Raw genomic sequence first — 16,783 nt, forward strand, 5'->3', positions numbered from 1 at the left:
TTAATAAAGAAAAAAAATGGGGAAAGAGGAATTTGAAAGAAGGGATGATGGGAGGGAGAGAGAGCCGTGAATTGGGGGTTGGGGGGGAGAGAAGGACAATTAATGGGGAAAGAGGAAAAAATATAGGGAAACTAAAAATTTAAAATGTCATATGAGGGAAACGAGAGAGGAACAAAATTAGGGGTGAAAAAAGACAATTAAGGGGGAATTAATGGAGAAAGAAGAGAGCACATATTGGGAACAACTTAAAAAAAAAAACACAAATTATGAGAAAAAACATGTGGATCAATTTGGAGGCAATGAATATGAGGCTTCCACCTAGGATTTTCACTTAACATATGAACCAATAAAAAAAGCAGATTTATCAGGAACACATAAGCAATTGGGTCTTATAACCCATCTTGCGATAGCAAATTCCCTTGCACTAAGTTTTAAAAATGATGATATCTCAGAAGTTAACGCTTCCAAAGATACATGGGCAGTTGTTGCTACGCTCATTCGGTTGTGGGTAGTCTCAAGCTTCTCTAAGAAGAAATTGCCCCACTCCATGGAATTAGTGCTGATGGATGCAAATGTATTAATAAGTTCTTGATTTCTGTTTATTTTATTGAATCTTCATTGTCCATTCAAATCCTAATATTTTCTTAAATTAATATATGGCTTGTACGATCTATGCTTCTGTAAGGCAGTCTATGATTTACAAGTTACAACTTTTACTTAACGAGGGATCCGTTTATCACATTTCCTTCTTTGGAGTGGGGGAAAGCGGAACAGATTTTAGAACAACCTCCCATGCAAAATCCTGATTTGTATGACTTGGTATAAACACAATGATGTCATACTTTATGATTTATCTTTCACAATCCTGATTTGTGCTACTATTACATTTTTTTCATGATTAATATGTGTTTATCGGCTGCTTTATTGGTGATTCCTTATATCTATGATTTGTGCTATTGTCTTCATGTTACGAGTTCCTGATGATCTCGATAAGGCTTAGAAGAGAAGTCTTTTTGTCAACTTTGCTTAGCATTTCAAACTCTTCTATTTCATCAGCTGTTTAATATATTTTTAATAATCAAGGGATTGATTGATGTATCAAATACAATAGCCATATTCTCCGTGCAACGCACGGGAAAAAAACACTAGTATTGAAGAAATCAATTTAATTGATAAAAACGAATTAAAAAACATAAATATAAATATAAAAATATAGATACTGAAAATATTCAATTAATAATAAACTATTAATTAGTAGTGGGCTAAGTCGACCCAAATCTAGATTAATGATTTGCGCCAGTCTACATTGGTTACGTTATCTCACTCAAACAAAGGCTTATATTAAGTTAAATTTATATGAGAAAAAAAATGTGATGGTCTAGTGTCAAGTTGACGCTAATTAGCATCAGTGTTATGTCTGATATCACAATTTATAGATAATTTATTAAAGCAAAAATCGCATTATAATAACAGTAGTTACAATTAGTAGAGGTTTAAACCGCTGTAAAATCTTGCTTTGATAGTAAAATAGATGCAGTTTGTCGTAACTGACAGAAAAACCACCAGTATATGACCGTCCCAAAAACCACAACTTAATTAATTTAGTGGTGGTTTAGACTGCAACGAATTCATTGACAAACTAACACATTGTGATATGACATATATATGTTTGATTGGAGTTGCTAGTAGTCACTTATAATTCACAATACTTTTGGATGCTGCACTGCATGTCTCTTACTTATAATCTTTGATCTAAATAGTGATTGTTATATGTGAACAAGCTTGCAGTTCTAGTCCTTTGCTTAATTAGGACGTTATCATTCTTTTCCACTGTGTGACCACAAAACAGAGTTTGGGATTGGGGCTGATAACTAACTAACGAACTTTAATTTCAAATCAAATCACATCTTCAGTCACCCCACTCACTTGTTATGTATTAAAAGCTTTTAGATTAAGCTTGACGCTAACTATCATATTGAAACTTGAAAGCTGAATTTCTTCTATCTAATTTAAGCTTTGTTAGATACAGGTTCTATATTTAATTTGAGTTATCATTTGCTTCGTACCTCACTCCTCCCTTTTATTTCCTTGCTTTGCAATTGACTCGTCAAACTACCAATTATTCACACACACAAAAATTGTTGTGTAAAAAATATATAAATAATTTCGTTTTTTTTTATTGAGTTATTGGTAACCAAAGTTTTTTTTTTCGAACTGCAGCAAAATTATTTATTAAAAACCAAAGTTATAATTATTATATTACAATCATCATTTTTAAACACAATATAAAAGACATTTTACATTCATTTCACTATTTTTTTTTATTTTCCTCATATCAAATCACAATATATGTCAAAAATCACTTTACTTCTCATTCCATTTCATTTAATTTTAACTCATTTTCTCAAAATCACATATTATATCTTTCATTTCTCTATTTTTTCTTCCTAATTCTATTTTGGTGTAGTTTGATTTGGAGTGTGATGCATGAATAAAACTTTAATATTATTTTCTCTCATTTTTATTTGGGTGTAATGTAAAGACTTCAAAATATTCTCCATAATAATAACAAGCCATTACATAGTAATAATTAAAGTGATAAAGTAAGATCTAGTGATGTAAAACGGCAGTAAAAAAGGGAACACCGATTGTTATACTCAGTGACGAATCCAGAAATTTGATATTATGAGGGAAAAATTTACATATAAATTTGTATAAATTTTTTTAATATAAACTATTAGAAGTGGGTGCATTTTTTACTAAAGGAAACACACATGAGGACATTTTTTAATAAAGAAGTTATAAAAAAACCACATACTTTTACTATTCAAATGAGAACATTTAACAATGTAGAATACAAGTGAGGGCATTTAGCAATATGGAACACAAGTGAGAACATTTTTTACTAAAAAACTATAAAAAAACCACATACTTTTACTATTCAATTTTGTTTTCTAATGATTTTTTCAAAAAAAAGTGAGGGCACATGCCCTCATGGTGTTACACTTGGATCCGTCCCTGGTTATACTTTTGTGTTAGCACAAACACGTTGAAGGTACACATTGTCACTTCTCATTATCATCATATTGCTGTCTCCACTCGCTAGTTGCACCCGACACTGAATCCACACGAACATCTATCAGTTTTTTCCTTTTAGTACAATCTCTGACTCTATTGCGTGAGAATCTGACAAGATTAAAGAGATATAAAAGGAAAAAAAGCATTCAGTTCCAACTTGCAACCACTCTCAAGTCTCAACTTGCATACACTTTCCTCTGTATAATGATTTGACAAGAAGTGAAAACCAGAGAAATGAAAAATCAAAATGCGGTGAGCGTGGATCGAACACGCGACCTTCAGATCTTCAGTCTGACGCTCTCCCAACTGAGCTATCCCCGCGATGTACTCTAGTCAATGTTATATTATAATTCGAATGTTAACCAGGTCTATTCTAGCATCCCAAGTTCTATAGGTTGAGTAGTAAAATTTAAAGATATATCAAATTAATTGTTGATTCAAAAGTCTATATTTAGAAGAAATGTTATGTACCACTAAACACATGGAAATATGGAATAGATCTTAACAAAAAAAAAACACATGGAATAGATCGACTTGGAGTAATTGATCTAGCTTAACAAAAAATGAGTTTTTTTTTTCTTCTAGTGTGCAATAAAAAAATGGGTTGAAAATACCATAATCTAGTTATTATCATTTTTTTTTTGGTGACAATTATTAGGCATCCTTTTGTGTGTGATTGGAGGTAATAGTGCATTTCTCATTATTTTTGCAACAAATAAATGTGATGGTTTTCTAACAAAAAGACGTGTAAATGTTGATTGTGATAGTTTAGCCAATTGGTTGATTGATAATTAATCCACGAGTCCAAATAAAATGACCGATCCATAGCATTTGAGTTTGTTGGACTTGATTAAATCGAGTTAGGCCTTGTCTTAAATAGTTTGTGTTTTTCTCAAGGAGCTACAATCAACTTGATCTTTCCAAACTAAAAATAATTCCTTTGACATTGAGACAGAGAATAAAATCAATTTTGATCGAGTGACATCACAATTATCTCTCAAAACTTAACCTTAGGAGTAATTTTCAGTAGTCTCTTTCTCAGAAATAGACCATTATCTTTTTTTATTTACAAATAAGACAAAAGACAAAATAAAACTATGTAAAGACAAAACTTAACCATAAATGACGAGCAAGCTCAATTTTCTGCATACCTTTTTCTCATGAATTCCATACAATTTATTGATAAGAACTAATTCCTAAGTTATGAACCTCCTGACAAGTGTCAAGATCCTAACATGAGGAATATTCTAGAAGTATAATTAGGATTAGATATAATTTAGAGTCATTTGGGTCTATTTGTATTTCTTCTGGGCCTTTCAGTAGTCATCCCAGCTGTGTGTGAATTGGGCTCAATGGGCTCGCTATCACTAAACCAATCAATAAATGGTTTTTTTTCACTTATAGCTATGATCTTTAGTTTAACAGTATGTATGCATCCTCTATTGAGAGGATTCTATTTGACCCGAGTGTGGTAAAGATCAAAGGTCTCTCTCTAAGAGCTCGTCTCCTAAGGATTGAACTTTAGACCTCAGGTCAAACAACTTTTAAGTACTCATTGGGTCACTTGTAGGCTTGTACTGTGTTGGAAGAAGAATTTGAGAGAGCAAGCAATTTTTTTAAAGCAAGTATCATTAATACTTTTCCAGTAATTAATAGCAGCCACTCAAAATCCAAACCGACAAATTTATTGAAAATGTTGGACAATTGAACAGGGCTGAAGTAGAACCTCAAGCTTTGTTGTAAATGATTCTTTATCTAGCTTTGTCACTTGCTTTAGGCCCTGTAAGTAAACTGGACAATGCAGAAATAGAACACCATGGAATACAGGTAGATTGATAACCATATTAACTGGTAATCAGCCAAATCTATCAGTAAACGTGTATCTGCAATGATAAATATGAAATAAATAAAACATGCACTTGTTGTAAAAATGCGATACATTTGAGTTTTGATACAATGTAAAGTGTTAATTTAAAGCCATTTCTCTGTTCCTATAAACATAAAATTGAATAATCCGCTGGATATACTGAGTCTCACCTACGAATTGACACTATGAAGAAAAAGATGTAGTGACTTAAACTATAGTCATTTAAGAACTCAAGGTTTTGATGTACCAGCACTAACAACAGGGTGCCATGAACTAGTGCTTCAGCCAGTAATTCCGTAGCTGGGCCATATGGAGGAGTATCTCATCACGACCCTGATGGGTGACACTACTGGTCATGATCCATGGAGGCACTGTTTGAAAGAAGCCACGTATCAAGTCCTGAAAATCATTGACATTTTCTTCTGGTCTTTTGCCTCCGTTCTTTACCTTCTTCCGTTTATCACATTTGGTGAAGATTAATGTCATCGGGATCTGAAAGAAAAACTACATTAACCCTACTCTTATTACCAAACAAACTTATGAACTCTGCAGTTAAGTTTGGAAGTAGAGGGCCAGAGGCTTTCAAGTGGTAGTAGAGCCTGGTTGTCCATCATTGTTTAGATGGACGGATCTTTTCAACACAACGCGACTGACATAGAAGTGTAAGGCAAAACATGGAGCTCCTATTTAAATAGAGGCACTCTGTTCTTAAGAGCTTACATGTACAAACTCTTTAGTTCAAAGAAGGGGAGAGGAGGAGGGGAAAAACAAAACTCCCTTGTTTAGTTTGACATTTACACTTTACAGACTCACTGTCCTGATTCTTCTGAACCTTTATTTTCCCACACCTTATTGGGTTTGGAAGGGGGAGGAAGTGGAAGGAAAAATAGAATTAATATACTTTTATACCCTCGAAAAAGGTGGAGGAAAGGAAGCAGTAAAAACCTTAACTCACATGACCCGAACTAATGTGAAGATGCTAAAGAATTGAGGCTTGCATGATGTGAAATTGAATGAGCTGATCACTTACTAGGGATAATATATGGAAGAATAGTTTTGAAACTAAAAAATAACAAAGGATAGTTTAGTTAGCATAATCCACAAATTATAAGTCACTTGTCATCCACTCCAAATCCCTCCAATTTTGGAGGAAAGGTAAAATATGGATACCCGCCCTCCCTCACCCACCACACATACTACACATTTCCCTCTCAAAATTTGTGAACCAAATTAGGGATTTTTATAAAACTCCTCTCCTCCCCTCTATTACCCGCCACCCCCCCCCCCCAAAACCAAACAGTTAGGTGACTATACATTACTTCTGTACTCATATCATATAGATAGCTCCTAATATAAGTTGTAACTATACATTATTTCTCTTCCATATAGATGAGTTCTAGCTGAGCAAAGCCAGCTTACTTAAAGATGTCATTAAATTATAATCATTTCAGTGATTTCAGCTTACATAACTAAAGGGCATCCCATGCGCACATTATCTACAGGAAAAGATGAAGTGACAGTAAGATAGATACTCAGATGTGCCAGTTAACTGTTATATATCAGGAATTCTATTTAGAAATATCTTGTCTGCAGCTGCATTTAGACAGATAAAGGTAGAAGACAAAGATGAGCCAGACTTCCGCATAACTCATGCCATGACCATTGGTTAGCATATGCAGGATTGATAGGAAACAAAAAGCATTGGCTTCATTAAAACATTTGCTAATAAGAAAAATGATATATTACCTGATTCTGACCCAACCAACTGGCATAATCGAGATCAATTTTTTTAGCGGGAATGCTAGCATCTATTAGAAGGAAAACAGAAACTAAGGTTGACCGGTTAAGGAAATAGTCTTTGGAAAATTTCTCCCAATCCATTCTAAGTTCCTTTGGTGCAGATGCGTACCTAATAAACGAAAAAGTGGTTTATAACTCCCATCGGCTATAAGAATAACGAATAGGATAAAATTATCCATAAGAAGCTATCCTAAAAAAGGCACAAACTATAACTTAAAGAAAGGCCTTCATATAAATAAAAAGTCAAAATAGAACTTGAGCATTTCAAGAACTAACATGGATAATATCTATAGGACAGAAAATGTTTTATACAAATCACAAGACAATACCATATGGATTTCAACCTTGTATAATCTACCCACTAACCAGAGAGAAGTAAAAATACAATAGAATCCCACTGTTCTAAAGTCAGAGACTCAAATTTCATAACTAACATTTGAACACACAGTACATATCAAACATATTAGCCACAAATTCCTTCCAATCTTTAACATGCAGTGAAGGTCCGAATCTTTACCATAAAGTAAGACGTCATGAGCATAGCAGAAGAGAAATGCTAGCAACATACTCTTTTAAACACACATCATGTGATCGGGTTAATTTTAAAAAAGCCAACACTTTGTTTAAAACGTTGTCGATTAATGAGGCAAATGTGTTGAGTTTTTTTAAAATAGATCAGTCATACGGAGTGTGGAAGAGTGTGTCGCTAGCCGTTTTCATAGCACGATTGAGTTTATATAGTAGTAAGTCACAGTCATACCCATATCCAGGCAAATCAACCAGGTACCAGCTATTATTAATCCGAAAATGGTTAATGCATTGAGTCTTCCCTGCAACAGAAAAAGTTCAATACTGTCAATGAATGAATGCATAGAGCAAAAAATAATAATTCAAACAACCTACAAATAAAAAATCCATCAAATTTCTTCACTAAACCTAATTATCATGTGATAACTGACACGAAATGGCACACATGGAAGTAGTAGTTTAGAGCATAAGCACAAGATCAAAGGGAAGCAAGGGTTTAATGGCGGACCAGGTTTCTTCGAAGTCAAGGCGAGTTTCTTGCGGCGAACAAGAGAGTTGAGGAGCGAGGATTTGCCGACATTGGAGCGACCAACGAGGGCGAACTCAGGGAGGCCATCGGAGGGGCAAGCGTCGGTTTCGACGCTGCTTTTGACGAAGTCGGCTTGCAGGACCTGAGCGTCGGAGGCGTAGTCGCTGAGGAGGATGTTGGAGCCGTTGAGAATTCTGGCGGCGGCGGCGTCGAGAGGGAGTTTTGTCTCCGGCGGGATGAAGAGTTTGTCGAGGGGGAAGGGTGGTGGGGAAGAAGGGGTTAGGGTGGTGGTGAGGGTGGATTTGGGTTGGAATAAGAGGGTGGTTTTGGAATAGTGTCGGAGTGAGAGTGATGGGGATAAGGTTAATAAGGAGAAGGGGAATCTGGAGGGGTGAAGAAGAACCATTTCCCTGTAAGGTTGAACAGTGCCACTGTAGGAGAATACACACACCTCTCTTCTCTGCTGAGTGCTGACTGAACTGTGTACTGTGTAGTATACAAGGCAGGAATTGCTCTCTCTGTAATTGAGTCGGAGTGTGGCGGGGGAAGAGAAGGGGAAATATCTCAAGAGGAAGTAATCCTATTTGGATTTGGATGAAGAAGTGAAAATGTAATGAAGGAATATAAGAAGAAATAATATAAAGAGATAGACAAAAGAAAATGAAGTGATTTTAAGTTGTTTGAATTGAGGAGGAAAAAAAGAAAAATGAGTGTAATGAAAATGATACATGATTGTTATTTTATCCATACCACATACCATGAATGAGGAAGTACATCACGAAGTTCGGATATGTAGTTGTTAGGAGCAAGAAGGTCATGGTGTCGTCGTCATTCTCCTCATCTCATCAGCTTCCTCCATTGTTTTGGAAGGGGTTGTGGAAGGTACTAGCACTTTCTCGTTGTAAAGATTTGATCTGGCGTGGGTGCTTGAAGATCCTCCTAGTTCGGGAAGCGCTACGTGCTCGCGGTGTGGAGGTGGATGAGTTGTGTCCTTTTTTGTGGTGGTGGTTTGGAAACTATGGACATGTGTTGTTGTTTTGTCTAATGACTCGAAGTTGGTGGTTTGCAACTCCACTTAGTTTGCGGCTTTGAGGATGAGTTGGAGTTCCATGTGTTCGTTCGGAAGCTGATTCAGAGGCTTGATGTTTGGAGTGTGGTGAAGCTCTGGGTTCTGCTATGTGATTTGGGAAGCGAAGAACAACTTGGTGTTTCTTTGTGGGTTCTGTTATGTTATTTGAAGATCTTGCGCCTGATGTGGCTCATTTGTCATGATTTTGTGCCTTATATCTTGCTGTGTCACTAAAGAGAAATGGTTTCGTCTACGACCTGTAGCAGGTGCATCCTGCATCCAAAGACTACCCTTCATTGTACGAGAGACTTTGGTTGAAGATGTAGATTGGGGTCAACCATCAATCTTCTCGTTATCTAATCCTTTTGATTGGGCGAAAGCCTTGTTAGGAGCGACTTAGTTCACAACATGGATGTGATTCAGGTCGTTTGGTGCAAGCACTGATATATGGCGGAAGAATACCCGTGATGGCTTGCTTATGGCGTCCATCTTAGTGCATAAGACTTGCATTCAGGATGTAGGAGTTCGGGAGCAAGTGTTTGTGCAGCCCAAATGAGTTGCACAGATCCCTCTTGAGGCCTCTAGTATTGCCATCAATGTTGATGGTAGTTGTTGTGGTAGCCTAGTGAGATGAGTTTGGAGGTTACCTTTAAGATGGTGTGAGGGAGTGAGTTTCCTTTCATTCGGAGGTGCGTCAAACATGATTCATATAGAGCTTGCCACCATGCATGGGTTAAAGTTGGCCTAGGACTAAAGTTTAGAAAGGTGGTGCCCTACTATGATTCATTGCAATAAGTCTCTACTCTCAGTGGCGGAACCATGAATTTTGTGAAGCATGGACAAATTTAAGAACCGCAAATCCACGCATGACACAATATATAAATAGTTATAAATTGAAATAAAAAAGACTGGCAATTTTGCTAACAAAAGTGTAACTAACCCGAGTTTCAATCCATTTACACGTGACACGTCTAAGAAGACAATACAAGATAAGAAAAAATGGAAGATACCAATAGTATGCCCTTTTCACTTCGTCTTGAATATTCGGAGCATGCTCATTAATTTGTTTCCTACGACCTAGATCACGCACAATCTTATTTGGATTAAACTCATTGACAACATTAGGCGGAGACTCTACTTTGGGTTTCGGTTGCACAACATTCACATTCTCTATACTTACTCTATCAACCAAAAACATTCTCATCTCTAAAATTTAATAGTCTAAAGTTAATATTCAACGATATAGAAAAAAAAATAACTAATAAATCAAAACCAATTTTTTGTGCTGCTTTTCAAGATCTCCGATTCTCTTGTCTTGAAAAGGGATAATTCTAAAAACAAAACTCTAGAAAGATAACATCACTTCATTTACACTAGCATAAGTTATTTCACAAAAACTTCTTATTTGTCTTTCCCTTCATAAGTGGAAATTCCATAATCCAACAAAATACTTTCACTAAAAATATGAAAGCTAATTTGATGTTCACCTCAATCTATCTATAATCTATAATATATATAAAAGCAAAGTTTCTGCAGCCTTGAGGGCAAAAAAGTCCTTCAATAATTTATTCCAAAAACTATGAAAGCTGGGCATGGATATATTTGTAAAAAAACATTTTATTTCACTCAGATTTGATCTCAGCCGTTGATTCACAATTGTATCAGTTTCACTCCTTCTTTCATTCAATCTGAAACGATTTTCAGTTTAAAAAAATAGAAACGCTTCCCCTTTCACCTTACCTTCGTTCATTTTCTCCTTCTCTGAGCCGTTTCTCTAGGGTTTCAAAATCATTTAAAACCTTCCTCAGAGAATTTCATGTATCTGGCTGCTTCAGTCAAGGATTCGCATTCTTTAGATTATCAGTTTCATTCGCACCCTTTTCTCCCAAAATTTTCAGCGCGCCGTTTGAGAGGAAGAAAGAAGCTTTGGATGATTCGTGATAACTGAGAGTTTGTGAAGCCATGGGCTCTGAACAAGGCGAGGATTGAGTAAGGGTTTTGTGAGTCGGTGAGACGAACTCGGGTGGAGATGCTGGAAGCGGTTTCAGGGGAGAAGTTGAAGTTGTTGATGAGGTAGTTGGTGGTGAATGAGTGTTGTTTGGAGGAGGAAAAGTGGTGAAGAAATGAGGGGGTTTTGATGATGGTGATGTTGAGGTTAGGGCAGAAAAGTTGATGTTTTTTTTGTTACAATCAGATTTTTCAGATCCTTTTTTTTATCATAATTGATGGTTTTGGTTTTATAATTGTTCAGGTGAAGTTGATAAAGGATGGGAGCTTTGATGTTGAGGTTAAGGTCCATGTGATTCGCTGCAATGGAGTATAAGATTGTGGTGGCTGGGTTTGATAATGCTGCAAAGATCACCACCATTTATAAATTGCATTTGGGTGAGGTTCTAATTCCTTCTGTTTTTTTTTTGTATATTATAATCGCCTCTGTTTGATTCTCCATTTTGCCAAATAATCTCTCTTTTGCAACCTTTTGTTTATTACTCTTTGTTTCTCTTCCAAAGTTTGGTTGTGTTTTTTAAGTGGGTGGGATTTGGTTAATGGTTTGAGAGAATTCCTGAATTCCTGATTCCTTCTTTGTTTGGTGATATTGCATGAGTTCAGTGCATATGACTATGGCTGAGGTTTGGCACCGGAAATAGTTCCTTCAATGGTGGTTGTGGCTGGGTGATAGGGTTTTCATGGTGCATTTGGGTTTTTCCGCAATTTTTCAGGTTTGTTTCTCTTTCTGGCGGTTGGGATTCGTTCTCGCGGCTGGCACCCAATCTAAGCTGTTGATTACCTTTGAATCCAAAAATGACTTCTCTCTATTGTAGTTTTAAAGGAAAAAATGTAACACATAACTCCAATTCAATTTTACGTTACAGTCTTATAGATACTTTGAAATTTGAATAGCCTGAAAGTCTGAAACTCCTCCTCAATGCCATTACTAATTAATAACCAATACGGGAACGATTACCATTTCTTCTCACTGCGATTCATCTTCCATATCAGGTAAGGAAATTTCTTTTTATGCATTCTTTCTTCTTCTGATTTTGCCTCACCCCATATTTCTACTCAATACTGTTATCATGCGTTGCCAGTTTGTGTGCAGCGCCGCCACGAACCCATTCACAGTAGGTGTTTCTCTCCGCGTGTTTATATGAGATTTGGTTCTGTAAGTTTCCCATCTTTCAGCTTAATTGAATCCACATGAATTCATTCCTCCATTTGTTCCTTTGCTCCATTTTGCAGGTACTGTGGTACCTATGTGACCCATGATTTTGTAAGTTTTTCACTTCACCTAGCTCATCTTGCTGATTGCTTGCGCCTGAGTTATTTAGGGTTAAATTTATTCTTAAAATGTAATATTTAGGACTACCTAAAATTGGACGGAACAAGTACTATCTTTTCATTTATAATCTTCATTGACTGAATTATTTTCAGACTGCTGTGACTGAATTTAACCATGCTATTGGAGCTCAAGGAATTATGAGTGTAGAATATAAGGAAATTGTTGCTCAATATGGAGAGCTGATTTGGGATCACTTGGTATCAGGGGTAAGTTCTATTGTCCACCCTTTCAACTTTTAGTTTATGGCTTCCTGCTCTTTCCTCTCCTGCAAATTTACTCCTGGACCTTAATGTCAAATGAGAGTTTGATATGGATTTGCAGGTATGTTCACAATTTGCAACTCCCAGAAAACTGCATTCCCATGTCTGATAAGGTACAACAGCTTCACCATATGTTTCTGTTTATAATTGGCATGGTTACTCTTCTCAAGTGTACAACCTTGGATACTGTTATGGGACATCAAGCAAGAAAGTTGAATTACCTACTCGGAGTGATCTGATATACATAAGAGTATCATTATTTGTTTCCAAAAATCAACAATGCAAAACTTGAAGAAAAGTTGAGCATGTACTTGCTGACCTTGGTTCTTTTGGTTAGGGTGGAGAGCATGTGGAACTCCAAATTCAAAAGGAGAAAACAATGGACAATGACCAGGGATCAGGGATGGGCTGTGGCCAGTCAAGGGACAACCGTACAAGAAGGACAACACAGGGCAATCGAGGCACATTTATTATGTGCCTTGATGAACATGACCAGTGGAAGAATAAGGCTAGAGATAAAGGGATTTTGCAAAGAATGGCTGATTTATAAGCAAGAACTCCAAACGCCATACCATTGTAATCGCCTGATACTGTCAGGAGTTAATGTGGTCATCCAAATGGAGAATTTCTTCATGTATCGTTGCTAAAGTGAGTGAATGACAACACTCATCACCTCACTTTAGAGTAATGTGACTAAATCATGAAAAAGACTATTCGTATAGCATTAATATTCATAATGTACTCATCTTCATTGTTAACATAAAATGTAATTTCTAATGTACTGCTTGAACTACTTGAGTCTCATTGTTAATTTACTTAAACTCTTCCAAGTGCTTGGAGCTGGAACTACAAGCTATAACTTTGCACTGACACAAATTGCTTCTTTTACCACGGACATCAAATTGTCCTCCTTGGTGTAACAGGTAGTGAACTCATGGTGTGAACTCTTAACTTATGTTAGCTAGAAATTACTATGTAACCATCGATCCATCCTCATTTAATCTGATAGTCCCTCCTCCCCTTTCCTTTAATTCGTTTGTTGCATCCATTCTTTGAAGAAACAACTGCACGCACTAAGCTAAGTTTGTGTAATATTAGAGTTAGTTGTTCAATTTAAGTCAGTTGTTCAGTTTTAAATTATGTTTGTAATCTCTATAAGTTCAGACACAAGACACTAATGAAAACTGATTCATTTTTCCTTTTTCAATTGCATTTCATCTTCTAAAGTGATGTGATTCATGTTTGGATACAATTACCAGAAAAGCTTTATGATAATTTTGTTTGGATTACTTTTAGTGGAATTTCTTATAGATGTGTAATTGCTAAAATGGGTACGAATGCCCTTTTTTTTGGTACATGCACATAAAAACTGAACATTGTTCCAAACTTATCATCTTTATTAGTCGTGTCAAGTTAATGGAAATATTACTAGCTGCACCTTTCCTTACATACTTCTCACGCTGTGTATTGGTACTACTTTTTCAGGTATGAGGCATTCTCTGTAGCATATTGAAAGCGGATTGGAAAGCAAGCTTACACATGAGTTGATCTGGATAGTTATTTTTATGCTCTTTTGTTTGCTAAGAAAATTCTTTGCTCATAATATTTTCATTCACTTGCATGCCATTAGTGAGGGAAAAAGGATTAATGGCATTCAAATAAAATTATTTCAATTTTAATTGGTGTTTAAATATCCAGTTCAGCTTCAGTTTAAATTAAAATTTCACTGTTACGGTTTGAATAACATTTAACCAGTTCTCAATAGCTTTTAACCTCACCTTTACTACTCTAATTGTAAATATAGCTGTTAGAATAGAATAAGTCAGATTTTATGATTATTTGATTGAATTAATATGTAACCACTTCTATAATATGTAACTTTGACTATATAACTTTAGACACTTCTTAATCAATAATCTTTAGGCACTTTTATGATAGATTAGTCAATAACTTTTTAACTCCTATGTAAATATAGTGGTTACATATTATTATGAATTAATATCATTTAGGAGTTATATAGAAGTTAAAAAGTTATAAACTATAAAGAATGTATTTAAATCTCACTTGCAAAGTGCCTAAAGATGACACAAAAATAAATAATTTGACCCATGGACAAAAACTTTTCCACTTTTACAATTCTATTCACGTGTGCTTACTATTATATAGAAGTTATACTTAAAAAAAAAGTTATAAAATAAAATTACAATTGTTAACATGGTCTTTCATTTTGTTTGTAAATTAAAATACATAAAATTCAAGAGGATTTTAAAAACAACAATGTAATTTTAAAATAAAAAATATGATTAAAAATAAGAATTTAATGGTAATACACTGTCGGTGTAAGTTTTTTTTACACAAACATCCAATGATGGACTGTCAAATCAGAAAATAAGCTTTAAATTTAATTAAAATAAAAATGAACATAAATGCTTTTGAACACGTGACATTAAGTTATTGGATGTTTGTGTAAAAATAATTTACACTGTCTGTACACAACCATTAAACTCTTAAAATAAATCTTAAAACTTCATATTGTTATACATCTACAATTAACATATTTAAAATTAAAAATATAAGCATAAAAATAGTGGTTACATTCTAGGAATTAATTGCTTTTATCATTTAGGAATCATCCTACTTCAAAGTGCCTGATGATGACAAAAAATTAAATAATTTAATTCATGTGACAATATTTTTTTTTTACTTCATCGAAAAAAACAGGGAAAAAACCTATTAATCTCATTGGAAAACATATATTTCTAACGTAAACTAATATTGTTTAAATGTTATGCTATTTTCAATTTAATTTGACTGAAGGAATATTTTAAAATGGAAGTTTAAATAAGTAGTTTACTAATTACTATACATAATTATTAATGGCACTAACAATAATACTTCTTTTTGGACCAATATTAGGTACTTTCACTAAAAAAAGACATGAGGCTCTATACTGGAAGCTTAATTAGATACTGAAAATGTCGAGCTAATTTTTTTCCATATTGGATATTAAGTATAGAGAACATAAACGTAATTTTTTCGATGTACTAAAAAAAATTGGACAAAAAACATAGATAGATAGGCGATGAAATTAGCCTGAACATCCCTCATGAATTTTTTATCACACATTCATGTCTTTCGATGATTCTTATAGTCCAGTCTTCTTATATATTTTTTCTTAAAAAATTCTCTTAATTTTTTCAGCATCGTGCTATTTTATCCCTAAATTAATGAGTTTTTGAATAGAATAAACTCTTTAGGTTTGCCTAATGATCAATTAAGGCTAAAAATTGGTGTTCCAATAATGATTATAAGAAATATTGATCTAGCAGTTGGAATGTCTAACGGGAAACGTTGATAGTTACTCGAATGAGAATACAATCCACTATATTGCCAAGGCAACACACAAACGACAAGGATTGTACAACAAGACAAGTGTGTGGTGTGTCGTCACAGGGAAGACAAGACACCGCTTACACATTAAATTCATTACTATGCCACGACTAAATAAAAAAAAACACATTTATCACAAAAAAAACATTAAAAAATTCTAATGTAAAAATAATATATTAATACAAAAATATCTTTTAGAAAATAACACAAAAATCATAAAAACACACAAAATAAATAAAAATGAATATCCCCGTGCATCGCACGGGTAAAAAATACTAGTATTCTCATACAAATGAAGAGCAAGTTATATTTCACAAAAACATTGTATAAATTATGTTATGATCTTAAATATTGTATTCTTCAATAAAAATGCTAAAAGTAATTCTACAGGACAAGTCTTATTCTTTTTGTCAAAGTTAGGAGATGTTTCATTGAAATGGGCTCAGCCCGAAGGATACATCAAGATGACAAATAAACGGCCAAGAAATACAAATATACAATGCTAAGCACATAGAATGCCACCTAGACTAGAAGCAAACAAAAAAGGGACAAAAGACAGTCGATGGAACCAAGGGCCAGAGACCACGTGAAGAAGCATTTCAGCTTTCTATCTCATTCCTGGACTCCTAACGAATCACTACAAGTCTTGCCCAATTATTTTTTGCCCAAATATTTTATTTTTTTTCACCCAAAAGGGCCATACGGCCCAAATAAAAAATTGTTTTTTGGCCTTGGAGCCTGGGCACGGGCCCAGGCAGGCCAGGTGGTAAATCCGCCTATGTCTACTCTCAAGAACGTTCCTTCCCCAACCATACTTATGTTTTTTTAATTTGAAATGTGAATGATCTAATGTGCGAGTGGACTTTCTTTCTAACCACATTGACGTACAAAAGATGCTCAATAAGCCTTGAAGTTAGCTTAT

At 34.8% G+C, this 16,783-nt stretch overlaps 1 protein-coding gene, 1 long non-coding RNA gene and 1 other non-coding gene across 11 annotated transcripts; 1 reads left to right on the forward strand and 2 right to left on the reverse strand.

Moving 5' to 3' along the window:
* Positions 1 to 3,326: 3,326 nt before the first annotated feature.
* On the reverse strand, positions 3,327 to 3,399 carry TRNAF-GAA (transfer RNA phenylalanine (anticodon GAA)). Its single transcript has one exon. It is a non-coding gene; the product is annotated as a tRNA-Phe (tRNA).
* A 1,577-nt stretch (positions 3,400 to 4,976) lies between these two features.
* LOC130727529 (GTP-binding protein At2g22870) lies at positions 4,977 to 8,420 on the reverse strand. The gene is made up of 4 exons (XM_057578683.1): positions 7,782 to 8,420; positions 7,506 to 7,575; positions 6,692 to 6,854; positions 4,977 to 5,437 (listed from the first exon to the last, which is right to left on the reverse strand). Exons 1-4 carry the CDS (start codon positions 8,206 to 8,208, stop codon positions 5,219 to 5,221), a joined length of 879 nt encoding a protein of 292 aa, XP_057434666.1. The 5' UTR covers positions 8,209 to 8,420; the 3' UTR covers positions 4,977 to 5,218.
* A 2,150-nt stretch (positions 8,421 to 10,570) lies between these two features.
* LOC130727530 (uncharacterized) lies at positions 10,571 to 14,145 on the forward strand. 9 transcript variants are annotated; one of them, XR_009015330.1, is made up of 8 exons: positions 10,571 to 11,025; positions 11,123 to 11,256; positions 11,482 to 12,142; positions 12,304 to 12,417; positions 12,533 to 12,584; positions 12,809 to 13,119; positions 13,303 to 13,394; positions 13,957 to 14,145. It is a non-coding gene; the product is annotated as an uncharacterized LOC130727530 (long non-coding RNA). The 9 variants fall into 9 exon arrangements; XR_009015336.1 differs by lacking the exons at positions 13,303 to 13,394; positions 13,957 to 14,145 and having other exon boundaries at positions 11,482 to 11,591; positions 11,745 to 11,871; positions 11,961 to 12,142; positions 12,809 to 13,264; XR_009015331.1 differs by lacking the exon at positions 13,303 to 13,394 and having other exon boundaries at positions 13,957 to 14,143.
* Positions 14,146 to 16,783: the final 2,638 nt, after the last annotated feature.

The sequence above is a fragment of the Lotus japonicus genome, chromosome 1 (genome assembly GCF_012489685.1).
Source record: "Lotus japonicus ecotype B-129 chromosome 1, LjGifu_v1.2".
Lineage (NCBI taxonomy): Eukaryota > Viridiplantae > Streptophyta > Magnoliopsida > Fabales > Fabaceae > Lotus > Lotus japonicus.